The sequence below is a fragment of the Plutella xylostella genome, chromosome 27 (assembly GCF_932276165.1).
Source record: "Plutella xylostella chromosome 27, ilPluXylo3.1, whole genome shotgun sequence".
NCBI classification, from domain to species: Eukaryota; Metazoa; Arthropoda; class Insecta; order Lepidoptera; family Plutellidae; genus Plutella; species Plutella xylostella.
Window position 1 is genome coordinate 3,835,971 of NC_064007.1, and position 15,708 is coordinate 3,851,678.

At 37.1% G+C, this 15,708-nt stretch overlaps 1 protein-coding gene and 1 non-coding gene across 3 annotated transcripts; one reads left to right on the plus strand and one right to left on the minus strand.

Annotated features, from left to right (window-relative positions):
* Positions 1-3,527: 3,527 nt before the first annotated feature.
* Trnad-guc lies at positions 3,528-3,599 on the minus strand. The gene has a single exon. It is a non-coding gene; the product is annotated as a tRNA-Asp (tRNA).
* A 3,514-nt stretch (positions 3,600-7,113) lies between these two features.
* LOC105392370 (pyrroline-5-carboxylate reductase) lies at positions 7,114-15,574 on the plus strand. Of its 2 annotated transcripts, none has more exons than XM_038110119.2 (7): positions 7,114-7,634; positions 12,225-12,308; positions 12,828-12,898; positions 13,536-13,718; positions 14,100-14,312; positions 14,727-14,928; positions 15,406-15,574. In XM_038110119.2, exons 1-7 carry the CDS (start codon positions 7,625-7,627, stop codon positions 15,483-15,485), a joined length of 843 nt encoding a protein of 280 aa, XP_037966047.2. In that variant the 5' UTR covers positions 7,114-7,624; the 3' UTR covers positions 15,486-15,574. The 2 variants fall into 2 exon arrangements, with proteins under 2 accessions (XP_037966047.2, XP_011562283.3); XM_011563981.3 differs by lacking the exon at positions 7,114-7,634 and adding an exon at positions 11,514-11,654.
* Positions 15,575-15,708: the final 134 nt, after the last annotated feature.

The window sequence follows — 15,708 nt, forward strand, 5'->3', positions numbered from 1 at the left end:
TAGGCCTCTCCCAAAGCACGCCACTGGATGCGATCTTTAGCTTTCCGTATCCAATCATAACCAGCCACCTTTCGCAAGTCGTCACCCCATCTAGCCGGAGGGCGTCCCACAAATAATAATAGTAACGGTTAATTTAGGGTAATTTAGGTACTTAAATTTAAAAAAAACTCCAATAAAAAATTCAAAAAATTTGGAGACAATGGTAGAAGAATAGGTGATCTCCTTAATTTTGTTTACACTTAAAAACGATCCACATCTTTGTGAACTGTCGTGATAAACCTGAGGTAGTTTCTTAATGATTTCTTTACCTGCAGGCTACTGATGCTTATCTTATATTTATCTAGCAGCGATGCATTCACGCCCATGTTAGCATGACTGCTGTTATTCACTTGCTACACTCTGTCAGGCAAATAATCTATTTCCATGTAGGGATTTTATTTATATTTGAAAGCCTGTTGCCTATTACTGTAGTAGGTTATATTATCAGATCTAGAATGGACAACATTTCAAAAAACTAAAGCTGCTATAAATCGAAAACCATTTCGAGATTTAGCTCTCAAGGCCACAAAAAAAATGTTTTTGTATTTTTTGGATGTATAATTTTCGAGAAAATCATAAAATAGTAAAAAAGTGCTGATGACGTCATGCATCAGGTGCGATGAATTTTGATGATCAAAGCCTATAGATTTAAAAACAAAGTAACTGTCACTTTCATTTTTGATTGACGTTGACGTTTTATCGAGTCGTTGTTGTTTATTTGGGTCATTTTCATAAATTCTGTTCTGACACTTTCTGACTATTTTTTTAATTTATCATATAAAATGGTTAGTTCTTATTAAGAGATGACCTCTATTTAATATGTCCCAGAGCATGCCACCGCCTACACAGATGAAAAAATGCTTCTGCTTATTTTTTTACATGATAAGTACCTACTTTGTATCATCAGAAATATCAATGTCATTTGAAAATGACCCATTTGTTGGTTGGCATGTAAACAAAGTTTAAATGTCACTTGTCAGTGTCATTTATGGTTTTTTTCGAGACTAAGGCAATAGACAAAAATAAAAATTGAGCCTAATATGTGATGTCACTTCCAGTTTTAAAATAATTAACTTTAAAGCTAAAAATAACATGCAAAAATTAATGTATATACAAAATAAAAAAATACGGGTCCTCTAATTTTTTATAACCTTTCCGAATAGCTAATAAAAATATAGGGTAAAGAAAATGAAATGTTGTCCATTTCTAGAGTGGAGGTTACCAAAGGACAACAGAGTGTAATATGCCTGGGCTCCTTCCTATTAGTGCATTCTGAGCAACCTGTACATCAGGCATAAATAGTGGGTAGTCACCGTGGTAGGGTCTGTCACCATAGTCACCCAGGCCTCTGAGCCAACAATGAAGCCAGTAGTGGCAGAATGAGTAAGCCGAGGGCAGAGTGCTGAACACACTAACTATCCTGATATTTCCTAAATATCCTATATAATTTGCAGTTTTGTTTTAGTTATTAAAAGATACCAATGACATTGCATCCAGTTAACAGATGATGTCAAATGCCATTAGCAACAATCAGGAGTGTCCAGGGTGGTAATTGGGGCACTAGACCGGGTCAATTAATGTGGCCTTTACTTAGCACTCGCCAACAAGATGTGGGCTTTTATTTTGTACTTCACAACTTTTAATTCAGTAAGTACTTAGCTGAGATTCAATCTTAATTGTTCACATTGTGATATGATAAATAAAGCTGTGTTACCACAAAAAAGTTTTAAGTCAGGTTCAAGAGGAGTGTAAGGATATTAAGAGATGCATATTGTTTTACTGTATTATAATTTTAGGGAATGTATCACAAATCAGATTTAAAATGCTTGTTTTAAGATCTTATATAGCACTTTTTAATTATTGTTTTTTTAAATATGCCTAAGTTTCATAGATAATTTTAATCAAAATTTCATCATCATCATCATCATCAGGTCCTGGTATCTTTAATCAGGGACATAGGTCTATTATCAAAATTTTGTAAGTACCATAATAATAGCATTCTATTCAAGGTTTAGTAAATTAACTATAACTAATACTTATTTAGTAACATTAATGATTAAATTATGAAAATTTCTGTAATGATTTAATAACTTTGATTTCAATGATACAAAAATAGAGACATTGATAGGATTACAACCAAATTCTGCTGAAAATAAAGCATCTACTAGACTGCAAATTCAATACAACAACATAGGCATCTATTGATTTAGTAATCATTTAAATTTGAATGGCTTGTGATTGAGAGGGGAATTGAATCAATTGACATGCGGTGCTGTATGTACACACACACTGCGACCCATTCTCATTAACCATTGAAAGAGAATAAACTATATCGCGCGCATTTTATTGAAAGAGTTTACATCATGATAAAAACGCACTTTAGTATGGTCAGTGTAACGCAAAATTCCCCTTATAGCCAATTTTTCAAGAGGTGGGACGTGTTGATGCCAGAAATAGGTCATATCCCGGTTTAACCTGACACCGTAATACAGTATTCGGCCTGCGCGAAAAGCCAATGATCCAATGCGACTACTTTGCACCACTTTGTTTTATAGATTATTTCTCTGGTAAATTAACTACAAACTAAATACAACTACCAGTAAAGTCAACCACTACGAAGGCTGCGTGTAGTCTTTAGTAAAAACACACAGCAAATGTAAGGAAAAACTGAACAAAATAGGAAAATTCACGTAAGTTTCAGTACCTGTTTACTTTTGATGTCATTCCCATTCTGCTTCGCGTCCGGCACATTGCCATTGTGTTCCTCACTTTTGTCACTTTTAACACCCTCCAACGCCATATTCAATATATTATTTTACTCACAGTCATGCGAGAAAATTTAATTTCCACCTTATGTTTTCACTGCAAAACTGACACCACAAAACTCGATACACTGGGGCAGTCGGGCACTGCCATAGACAAACTGAACTGAATTTTGACAACTAAAACCAAAGCGCTTTTTGGAAGAACGAACGAACGTATATAGAGTGAATGAAAACGGAAGTAACGGAGGAGCGAACAAGGAACCAATAACAAATCACGTCTAGAATTATTATTCTAAGGATTGATTCGCGAGTGAGTGAGTGTGACGCAAAACAAGCATTTCTTTTATGTGGAACACATGGTATTCAGGAAGATCTAAATTCAACAAAACTCTAATAATCAACAAGAGATGGCGCTATTTTACATATCTATATTTTTCTTCTCAAAGAAACTATTACACCCTAAATAAATATTCTGTAATAATTACATAAAATACAAATCGTTTCACCTGAAAATAAGGTAAGTACAGGTGAAATTTTAACAATTAACATGCTGAATAATTTTATTATTCATAGAGACTTCCATACAAAAGCCAAGTACGAGCTACATACTAGGTACGTACTGTATAAAAATGTTATGAAACCTTCTTTTAGATTTAAAAGAAAATAAATGACCAAGAACCAAGAATTGAAAAGTTTCACACAATGTCTAGAATCAAAAAGATTCTCTCCGGCGGGGAATCGAACCCCGGTCTCCCGCGTGACAGGCGGGGATACTGACCACTATACTACCGAAGACTTGCTACAGATGGTAAAAACATGCAATATTTTCCATAGCTGCATAGGTAAGTATTATAATGTGTGGAAATATTATATGCCAGAACCGAACCGAACAGAACAAAACCAAAGCTCACTGCGACGGTTTTGACAGTTTTTCAGGGCAAATGCTTGATTACTGTCACTGTTTTTTGCGATGCAACGTCGCAGTTTTGTGTACAAGCCCTACTTATAATAATATTTTTAAATGTCCAGAATTTTACTAAGTAGGTAGGTACTTACCTACTTACCTATAGTTCGTCTATCTGAGGGTTGTCTGAGGTCTATCTCTAATAATTCTATCTACTGTATATCTACCTATCATCGAACCGAAAAAATACAGTGCGTGCATTAGTGCAAGGATAGATTTTATTTAGTGTTTGCGTGTATTAACCGAGTCTTAATTAACTGCACACATTCTTAAATCTATCTAAAGGTGTTCCACTGAACATTTAGGTTAACAGACACTTATTACTTAATTAGGAGTATTAAGAATTCTGGGAAAAAAATTAAACATGTAAGTATGTTTTCTAACTTAACTTTGAGTTTTATGAAAAACTGTTTAGTTTTGGCTTATTTAACTACAAACTTTCACAATAAAAAAAAATTAATATTTAACACCTGCTCCCGTGGGAATTTTGCAATATCCTGATCCTGTTGTAACTAAGCTAATAAAATTACTAAAGTACCTATCTGCATGAAAAAATTCAAGCGGTTTAGATTTTTCATAAAAAGGATTTTCCCGCTAATAGGGAATATGCAAGAGGTTCAGATAAAGGTCAAATATTATTTATAATGAACTTTGTTATTTTATAACTACGCCTCCATCAATATTTTTGATTATAATTTATTTTTGAGCAAGTAAATGAAGTTGAAAAGTACAAATAAACTTCGGTAAATTCTAACTTCAGAGAAACGTCACCCATTTTCTTAGGGCGGATGTGACGTCAAAATTCTTTATATATAAATCTCAGAATAATAACTTCTTTGCGTTTACGGCGGAAGTTAAATAAATGTCAAGTGTAAACAAAGAAATGTTAATGTCATCGAGTGTTTGTGATGCTCGTTGTGATCAGATACGATGGATCACATAAAAATTCTTCCAATAGATCCTAGCCTCCTATAACCTCTCCACTTCTTGTTTGATATGCTTGTTTGTTTGCAAAGTTTAGGACTTTTTATATTTTTTGTTGATAGTGTATGGGCTACCACTAGTTGTTCTTTTGTAATGAGGCCTAAACAGCCATTCGCTAGTCAACGAGCCACTCAAATATGCTCCATATTGCAACACAATAAAATTAAATTTGTATTGTAAGTATTATGACATGAACATGACACAAGTTGATCTTTCTACTTTTAGGTTATAATGGCAGTGGTTAGTATATCCGTGCTATAACTGAAGTATGGCGTATACTTGAGCGCCTGATACGGCTCTTGGTACTCATCGGACTTCACTTCCAACGCACTCTCCATATTCAGCTTATGAACCGGTTATTTTTTTCTAAATTAAGAAGAACTGGACACATTAAATTTATTACGCAGTATGAACGAGTAAACTGTGACCAGCTGCGGAAAAGTGTTTATTATAAATAAAAGATAATATGTATGCATGTTATACGTTATTATTTTTGTAGAATTAAATTCGGGGATAATCATGTAGCATGTGAAAGAAACATCGTGAAGAAACCTCAATATTTAGATTAAGCACATCTAGATATGTAAACCCACCAATCCGCAGTGGACCAGCGTGGTGGGAAATGGTCCAAGCTTAGGAAGGGGGTTTAGACCTTTGAGATATGCACAATGGTTCCATTCAAGAGAGCCAGGTGCAGGTTCTTACACCCCCACAGATAATATAATAGAATGACCCACTAACCCTAGCCTCTCTAACTGAGAACCAAAGTTACAGTAAGTACTTACATACAATACAAATATTACTTTATATTCATATTGCCATAATAGCGTAATATTGTGTACAAAGGTCCTCTGGTTTGCGCGCTCCCATTTCAAAAGAGCTACTAGTAGCTATTTACGAGCTCCCATTACAATACAGCCACTAGTCACACTTTATTTTACCATTACAAAACAGCCACTGATCACACTTTATACACTTCCTTTTTCGTTTGTTACCATGACAACATTGGTTTGTTGAAAATACAAAAGTACTCTGTGATTACTTGATAAGGTAAAAAATCTATGCCGACTAAAGGGACTCATTATTCTGAGCCGTGAAATTAAAAGATTATGACGTCACACCAGCCCGCCATCCTGACGGGAATTTCAAAGTGGTCGTGATGGTTGTAATTTTTTAACTTTCTTTAAAATACCTTCAATTACTTATTTTGGCAGTGATGTAAAACTATCCAATAAAAGTATAAAAAAAAAATTATGCATATTCCCTATTCACGTACCCGTGGGAATTTCGGGAAAATCTTTTTTTAGTGCATCTTTACGGTACTTACCTAATCTACGTCCATTCCAAATTTCAAACTTTAGACATTTCATTAAAACTTAGGGGTTGAATTTCGCAAAATCCCGTGTTAGTGAGCACCTAAGTCCTAAAAAAATTCAGACTCCTAGCACTTGTAGTTTATGATATTTCGTAATGAGTCAGTGTATACTGTAAACGTGACCTTTCGCTTTTTTTTTAATACATAGATTATTAACCTAATAAAAAAATATCTAATACCTAAGTACCTACTAAGTAGTCTAAGTACATCTACCATTCTATCGATGCATGGCTGTAAAAGTTTATCATGGTTATGCTGGTAGGTAGGTATGTGTATTTATTTCTTCATATAGTAAAGTAACTAAACTAGGTAGGTAGGTAGGTTTATGAAGTAGATAGGTACACACTGGATTCATTATAAGCTAACACACATTTGATAACGTGTATACCTACCAACCACTGTGGTCGAATGTACCTTTAACTTGAAAAGTGTTTTATACTTTTATTTATTTATATTTAATTTCTAGCATTTGATCTTATTTTATTATGTTTTCAATCCCAATATTTATGTAGGTACCGGTAGGAATTTAATATTTACTTATGTAATAAATAATATATATTTTACGGTAAAGGAAAACCCACCATCTAGAAATGGACCCTGACCCTGGGAATCTTGGGTGCATGTTGGCTGCACGTGCAGAAAATAGCACCCAGACATATTTATAAACATTAAACCTAGGTCCCCGTACATCTGAAAAATATAATGCTGCTAGTTCATTACACTATTGATTATAAGTAGGTACATAAATATCTAACATAATGAGGTAGAAAGTATAATTTAATTGAAATTCGGTAAAAATGTGTAAATGGGTGTATGGAAGCTCTTTTTATTTCGAATGTAATCAGTAGAGATATAGAGGTATTAGATCTATGTTTTGATAAAAACAAGCGGCTGATTTAAGTATCATGTTACACATAAAAATATTTCGACAATCTAGGTTCATTTATCAAATCAGTTAGTATGTTGTGCTACTTTGGATAGAAAACAATTAAAAGCTAAAAAGTAATGAATGTGTAAATACGGGAGTTGTTATACCTAGATAACGCATTTTAATAAAAGATTGTGAAATATTGTAGTTTGACAGTGCCTGCGATGTTCGGGAGTTCTATAGGCAACGCTTAAATAAACTAGCTAGGTATTTCATTAAAATAAACAAAGATCGAGTGTTCTATTCTATTTTATATGAAGTTGTCATTGTTTAGGTATAGCAAGTTTCCTATACAGTGCATGTTTTCCTACGCACTCATCATTAGTCGGTTATCTCACCCTGTAGCGGTCAGTTCGGTTAATGCATTTTATTTATAATTATTTATAATAACCAGAATTTAGAGCCCTTTTTATAATTTTAACAAGTAAAATTAGTTCGTAGGCTAAAGCCTGATAAATTAGTCAATAAATTAGTGATGCGTCAAAAAGTTTACTCTGCGTTTTTAAGTTACATTCGGTGAATCGAATTTTTAAATATTGGACCGGATAAATAAATAAAAAAGCTCCACAATGATCAAATGTAAGTACCTACCCATATATACTTAAGTGTGTAAGTAAGATAAGTATACCTAGTATTTAAATTTATTATCACTTTAACGTTAATTGACCGCTTAACGCAGTCAACTTCTTAAAATTTACTAGTTAGTGAATTTATGCCTTAAAATTTGTAATCATTACAAAACACACCAGTGGAAGAACCGACTTCTAGTTGAGGCTTCACCATAGACCAGCATAGCTAAGTTTTGGTCCACTGTGTTGTGTCTAAACTATATTATCTCACCTAAGATATTAATAGAAACAAACTAAACAACTAATGGAGCAAGTATCAGATCACGGCATAGGTCATCAAGGTCTACCAGTCTACATAGCCAACCATCTAGATACACCTAGTGCATACAAATACACTAAGAGCTAGTGCATACAAAATGCATAGAGATACGAGCATGTGCGATAAGTACGTACATAAATGTATCTAATGGAGAGATCGTTTTATTAGCGCTTGTTAAAGTGCATATTGCTTTCAAGGCTCAATTAACGATGTCAGTTTATTGATTCTGTTCTAAAGTATGATAGATATCTAGATGGTATGGTAACTAATTTAGTTCGTAAGGAATCGTAGGTAAGGGCGCAGAATAGCTCACCATTGTTATTGGGAATATTTCAAGAAATGTTTTAAATGGTTGAAGAACCTCGTGTAAGCTAGGACCATGTCCCACTACGCTAATTAGTAGGCTCACAACATCTCGAGTTGGATCTACTTTTAGTAGGCGTTCTTCTGACGTTATTTTCCTTCAACGAAAGAACATAAGATACATTTACATTAATTCACAAAATCACAAATATTATTTTTGACGATGAAATCACAAAATTCCAGGAATCATCGCATCGGCTGGTACAAATTAATCCGCAAATCGCCCTGGTAATCATCAGATACTGTCTTTTCGTTCCAAAATTTACCTATGTACTGCGATGTTCACCTATTTGGAGACACCAAAATTTACTTAATAATTTGGATGCGATGATCAGAAATATATTAACCGAAATTCTAAATTGCCAACTGGATAACCGCAGCTGGGCCCAGGCATCGCTGCCGATACGGTTCGGTGGCCTGGGCATCCGCTCGGCGTCCAGTGTGGCCCTCCCGGCGTTCCTGTCCTCGGCACACAGCACGGCTGGCCTCTACGGAAAGATAATTTACCCATCGCTTGGCGATGCAGAGGTCACCTACTTGGCTGAGGCCAGGAGCGCCTGGTCAGATATCGCTGGCCCACAACAAGATGTCCCTCGACTACCGGAATCCCAGAGGCTGTGGGACGAGCCGATCTGCAGGCAGGTTCAGGAAAATCTCTTAGAAACTGCCACCAGCCCTGCAGACCGCGCCCGCCTCATGGCTTCTGCCGAACCAGAGTCGGGACATTGGTTGAGGGCCCTTCCATCTGCGAGTGTGGGCACACTGCTGGACCGCAACACCTTTAACCTCTCTGTCTGTTTGAGACTAGGCTGTAAGACCAACGAGCCACATCGCTGCCGTTGCGGGGACCCCGTCGACCAGCTAGGCCACCACGGCCTCTCCTGTCAGCGGAGTGCCGGCCGATTACCCCGCCACGCGGCCCTTAACGACGTCATACGTCGGGCCTTTGCGAGCGCCGGAATCCCCGCCATTCTGGAGCCAACCGGCCTGGCGAGAGACGACAGGAAGAGGCCCGACGGTATGACCGTAATGCCCTGGAAGTACGGGAAATGCCTAGTCTGGGACGCCACCTGCACCGACACAGTGGCCCCCTCCCACATCCAGGGTAGTGCCGCGGCGGCGGGCACGGCGGCGGCTGCTGCCGAAAACCTCAAACGGCGCAAATACAACGGTCTGTCTGACAGCTACATATTTGTGCCGTTTGGGGTTGAGACCCTGGGGCCGTGGGGACCCGAAGCGCGACGATTAGTAAAAGAACTTTCGTCGCGCCTGGTCGAGGTATCAAGGGACCAGAGGGCTGGCAGCTATCTCAGCCAGCGCATCAGCCTGGCTATACAGAGAGGGAACGCTGCCAGCCTCCTCGGAACCATCCCGGGCGACGGCAGCGAACTAAAAGAAATATTCTACCTTTGATAAACTCCTGTTTATTAAGGGTAGAATATTTCCAGGCCAGGATGTCATAAGTATTTTATATTATTATCATTTTTATTTGTAAAATATATAGATAGTTTAGTTAAAAAATAAGTACTTTATAATTTATTTTAATAATAACTTCATAATGTTGTAATGAATAAAATCTAGATTGTATTTATTGGATTCATAATAATATTAAATAAACTAATAATAGAAAACTTATATTTAACTAGATGTATGTATTTACAAATGTTGGTGGCGCTCTTCTGTTGCACCCCACCCATAATGCTGGCTGCGTTTCCTCTTTGTATCGCCAGGGATAACCTTTGGGTGAGGTACGCCAGGCAGCGTCGGTCTTGGCCGCGTTCTATCTAAACATTCACAAATTATACACTGGACCATCCCACCAAACATTATATAGTAACTAATACTGTCCCACCACTTACCACTGGTTGTTGTTGATAGATAATACATGTAATCCTTTCCATCTCACTGGGAGTGATATAGATTTTTCTTTATTAAGTAGGATTTGATTGAACCCACTTTTGTTGTGCTGGTTGTCTTGTTGAGACAAGTAATTTAATATTTGTTACAAATTAAGAGCATCCATTGTATTGTTGCAAGGAGACGTGCCCCAGCAGTGGGGGCGTGATGGGTTATGATGATGATGATGATGATTGTATTGTTAAAATAATGTTATTAAACTGCCTTTTACTTGGTAAATAAGTGGTAAGTAAGTACTTTTTACATAAGTAGGTAACTACCTAGTGCTTTGATCAATGATCCTTGTTTATACCTAAGCGTATCTATATACCTACTTGATTAGATCATACGATTGTTGTTATCAATATAATCCTTTTTGTATAATAGACACAATAAACAATGACCCATAAATACAACATTCACTTACTTGGATGAGATAATTGGGTAATGAACTAATGATTGATAATAATTAGATAAGTGAAATGGAAAACAACGTTACACAACACACCCCATACCAATAATGATATCAAAGTACCTATCTCACTCGCGAGCTATGAAATAAATAAGTAGTTCCAAGTGCCATAATATAGCACCAAATTACTCCTAAACGAAGATGGCTAGCCTCTACTAAGTACTTATTTAAATTTAACTAACTTATATAACCAATTGAACTGGTTCAAATAGGTACCAGTTCAAATTTTAAATTAAGTATAACTTAAAATGTTTCATATGCAAAATTTTGCTGTGATTACTTATATGTGGGTGCTTTATTTTTACTAATGTCCAAGATCGGTGGGTTTCTGATTAAATCTTAACGCAACAACCATATAAGTAGAGACAGGTACTTTTTAAGTTTAGGTAAATTAGTTTTAGAGTTCAATGTTTTATTTTTTTTATTTTATTTCATTTCTTTTTCAGTTTCTATGTCATTATAATTAGTTAAAATTTGAAGACACTGTCAAAATAGAGTAGAGAGATTTATTTACAGAGTTATTATCATCTACTGTCCGATTGGCAGGGATGATTTTTGTTGCCAGGACAATCGATTGGCATCGGATTAAAGTGACATTAATCATAATTTGTACTTACAAGTAGGTTTATTATCAGAACCATATTTTTTCCAATCACACATTATTTTTTGAGGAATAGGTTCTTATGGTACCAATATTTACTTACTCAAATCTTAGTAATTCAGTATGAATTAATATAAAAAGTATTTTGATACTCTTATTTTCTTAGAGGAAATAAAGTTCGATTTCAGTCTACATATTTAGGTAGGTAGTAGGTATGTCTATAAAAATAATTATGTTGACACGATATAAAGATACACTTATGTGATTAGAAGTAACCTCTTCATTTGTTATCTGAGTTACTGTCGATATTATGTTTAAATCTTGAAACAATAGCACTTCAGTTGCCTTGTGAAGCTCTTAATTTTAACACGTTAATCTTGTGAGTACCATATTTAATTGATATTTTTAGAAATACAGTGCAGTAGTGTACCTTTTAATTTGACCATTGCCATGTTGAAACCAATAGGGCTTTACCACATAAACTTAGACAGTGTTGTGTGGAGAGTGTTGTGATTTTTAGCGCTGTCAAACGCCTACAAAATCTGTCAAATTTAATTTAAAACGCTTGTTAAACAGTGTTTAAAGTTTTTTGTGGTAGTACAGATAAAATCTAGAGGGTGTGCAAATGATAAGTTCCCAAAAATTCAACTACATCATCTACTCGTTAAAACTAAACACGTCTCTAAAACTTCTAGAATAACATAAAGGCCGAATCCGTGCTGTGTATCTATACCTATCTGACAAAGTGACAATGTGTCTATGCAATAAAGCATTTGTCTGAATAACTAATATTAAATAATTACACCAACCCGGACTAAGCCCGCGTGGTGGACAAAGGCCCTAAACCCTTCCATAATTGGAAGGAAACATAATGTGGCCTAGCAGTGGGAACGTGATGGGTTGTGATGATGATGATGAATTATATAATATTTTGTGTGTTGGTTTTCAGTATCCCTAACTGAAGCCATGAAGATCGGGTTCCTCGGCGGCGGCAGGCTCGCCTTTGCTTTGGCCAATGGCTTCATTTCAGCTGGTAAGTTTCCCTACCTACTTAAATAAATCTTTCACATAAATAATTTGTATTTTTGGTCTCATCCTATATTTAATTTCACCACCGCCAATAAAAAAATTAACAATAAAATTTTCATATCACAATTACAATATCTTAATTTACTATCAACGTAATTAACGGCTTTCAAAGTTTCATCCTGTAGACCAAGGTATATGTGCGGCGGTAGCTCAATCGGGTAAGCAAGTCTTAGTTCAAATCTCACACCCCACCCCAATGGGTTCTTTGGATTTTAATTACGGTGAACCTACTAAGTACCTCTATAACCATCAGTGAAGAAAAATCCTGAAAACGACTCCATGTCTAGATGTAGCTCATATCTACATGACTGTGTGAACCCACCAATCCGCAGTGGTACGTGTGGTGGAAATGGTTCAAGCTTAGAAAGCATATTTAAGACGTACCTTGGGGACATGCAGAAATTTTACGCACAGAGAATGTAATAGAATATTAGACACCTATAGCATTTTATTTCATTTCTAGGCCTAGCCAAACCTGAAGAGATCACAGCTAGCTGCCACCCAGCTGATAAAGTCAGCGCTGAGGCTTTCAAGGTAAATAAATTACAAGTTATATTTAGTTAATTCAATATTGCGTTGTATTTGTATATTTACATTTAAATTTATCTCTGCTGACGCGATAAGGTATTACGTAGTTGGTGAAACTCACATTTTAATAAATAAGTAGGTATAAGTAATTAAAGTAACTGCCGCCATTCGTGTAAATAGTAGCTCCTACAAAATGCATGATATGACATATACTTAGAAGCCCGACCTTTGATGACCTTCCTAAATCTGAACGTCATTCTAAATAGCTTAGCTTAGACTTATTATTATTAATTTTATATATTTATCACCGTCTAGGACCCTTATTATTATCAGTGTTCTAAGGGGGAATCAACCGGTGTCCTACCTAAAGTTTAGAACGGCTTGAAGACTAGACCGCGCAAGGCCCAAACACATCACACACGACAATCGGACTAGTTAGAGCTAGTGGATTCATGGACTCATCGCTTTATCTCATCATATCAATGTAAAAATATACATATTATGAAAAAGTCATGTTTTGATATTTAGAGGTATTGTATTAATTTCTCTATGAAAGATTTCCCCGATGGGTCATGCAACTCATGCATTAACCCAACATTATAAACAACTTTATTAAAGGTATCTTTTAAATGCATGTCGTCAGAACCTGGGCGCCACATCCCTGTTCGAGAACGCGCCGGTGGTGGAGCGGTCGGAGGTGGTGATCGTGTCGGTGAAGCCCGACGTGGTGGGCCCCGTGCTGCGCGAGGTGGCCGCCGCACCCGGCACCAGGAACAAGCTGTTCATATCCGTCGCCATGGGCGTCAGCATCGCTACTATTGAGAAGGTTTGTGTTGGTTAAAACAATGTTCTTAGTAAATACAACGAGCACGAGAATTTTTTGTGGGTCCTAGTTCGTATTGATGTAATTTTGTGCATCTAAATTCTTTTCCTAAGTTTGGACCACTTGCCCACCAAGGTCCACTGCGGGTGGGATGTTATAATTATTACGTAGTCCATTTAATCTGCCCCAATTATTAATCATCATGCTGAACAATACGTCAGTCATTGCGCAACTGGATTAGTTGCGCAATAGCTCTATATAGCACCGGTCCAACCTCATTCTTGACGTCTCTTTTCCCGTTGACTAGTCTCTTGATAATTTAGCTTACCTAGTAGGAGTACAGCGTACTTACACGTGAAATTCCATCACCAATAACCTCCACAGAACCTGCCTAAAGAAGCGCGCGTGATCCGCGTGATGCCCAACACGCCGGCGCTGGTGCAGCAGGGCGCCGCGGCCCTCAGCCGGGGCTCGCGCGCCACCGCCGCCGACGCCGAGCTGACGGCGCGGCTGTTCCGAGCGGTGGGGACTTGTGACGAGGTGCCCGAGTACCAGATGGACGCCGTGACCGCGCTGAGCGGCAGTGGGCCGGCTTATGTGAGTTTATAGGGCTTTTTATATGTACTGGTGACCGTATTTCGAAGTCTATGATATATTATGATGAATATGGATGCATAATTATATAAAAATAAAATTATAAAGCGCGCAGTTATTGGAACAATTTATAAATGCTGTCTAGCCCCACTTGTAGTTGACAGACTCAAGTAATGGTCTCCATACATTTCATATCGTTTCTGCTAAGTAAGTACCTACAATTATTATATTTTCCTAAAACACAATCATATGTTAGTAGTTACTATCAACAATCCAGATTTATCCTTCTGGTAGACCACAAAAACCTAAAATCAGGTCATAATTCTTAGAATTACTTAATGTAATTACGGCAAGGTTTGTCGTAGTATTTAAACCTTACCCACCACTGTACTAAACCTCTATGCCCTCAAACTCCAGATCTACATGCTGATCGAGTCCCTGGCGGACGGCGGCGTGCGCTGCGGGCTGCCTCGCGACCTGGCGCTCCGACTGGCGGCGCAGACCACGCTGGGGTCCGCCGAGATGGTGAAGACGGGGGGGCATCCGGCCCAGCTCAAGGACAATGTGACAAGTCCTGCTGGGTCCACGGCTGATGGGACGTACCACTTGGAGCAGAATGGTTAGTCTTTTTTAATTAGATAATTTAAGTAACTAGTACTTTAGAGCGAGGAAAATAATAAAAGTGGACTATTGTTCCCACCACCCTGGTCCACTGCACATTGGTGGGTTCATATCATAGAATAACGAGTACTACCTACTGTACTTGTTATTCTATGGTTCATATCAATACATTTAAATGTGCTAGATCTACATAACAAATTTTCCACATAAGTTTGCGATTACATACTGTACGAATTGTATACCGTTTTGGTGCCTAGGTATATTTCCCAGGACTCGAACTCTTATCTAACTACTTAAATTTATAAATATGTCATGGGCACCGGGCGAGTCTCTATCCGAACGGTTTTTAGGTAGCTACCATGCATCGATCGCTCTAAAACAAATGCTACACTTTGAACTAGTAGTATGATAACTTGATAGGTGATAAGAAATTGTGTTTTAAATATTTACTTCATCATATTTTATATTATTCCAGGTTTCCGGTCAGCCATTATCGGCGCTGTGAAGGCCGCAGCCGACAGATGTAAAGTGGTCAACCAACAGCTAAACATGTGATTGATTAGTCAAATTAACCAAATAACGGATCTGATATCGTTGACATAATAAACCCTTTATTGAATAAATGTTATGGAAAGTTATAATAACTCGTCTTTTTGATTTCCCTCCGGAGAGTCTGACAGAATGATAAATGCGCAAATTACTGCGGACTTGCGGACAAATTGAGTATGTTATGTAGGTATCATACAGTACACGTAGGTACTAGGTAGTTATATGAAAT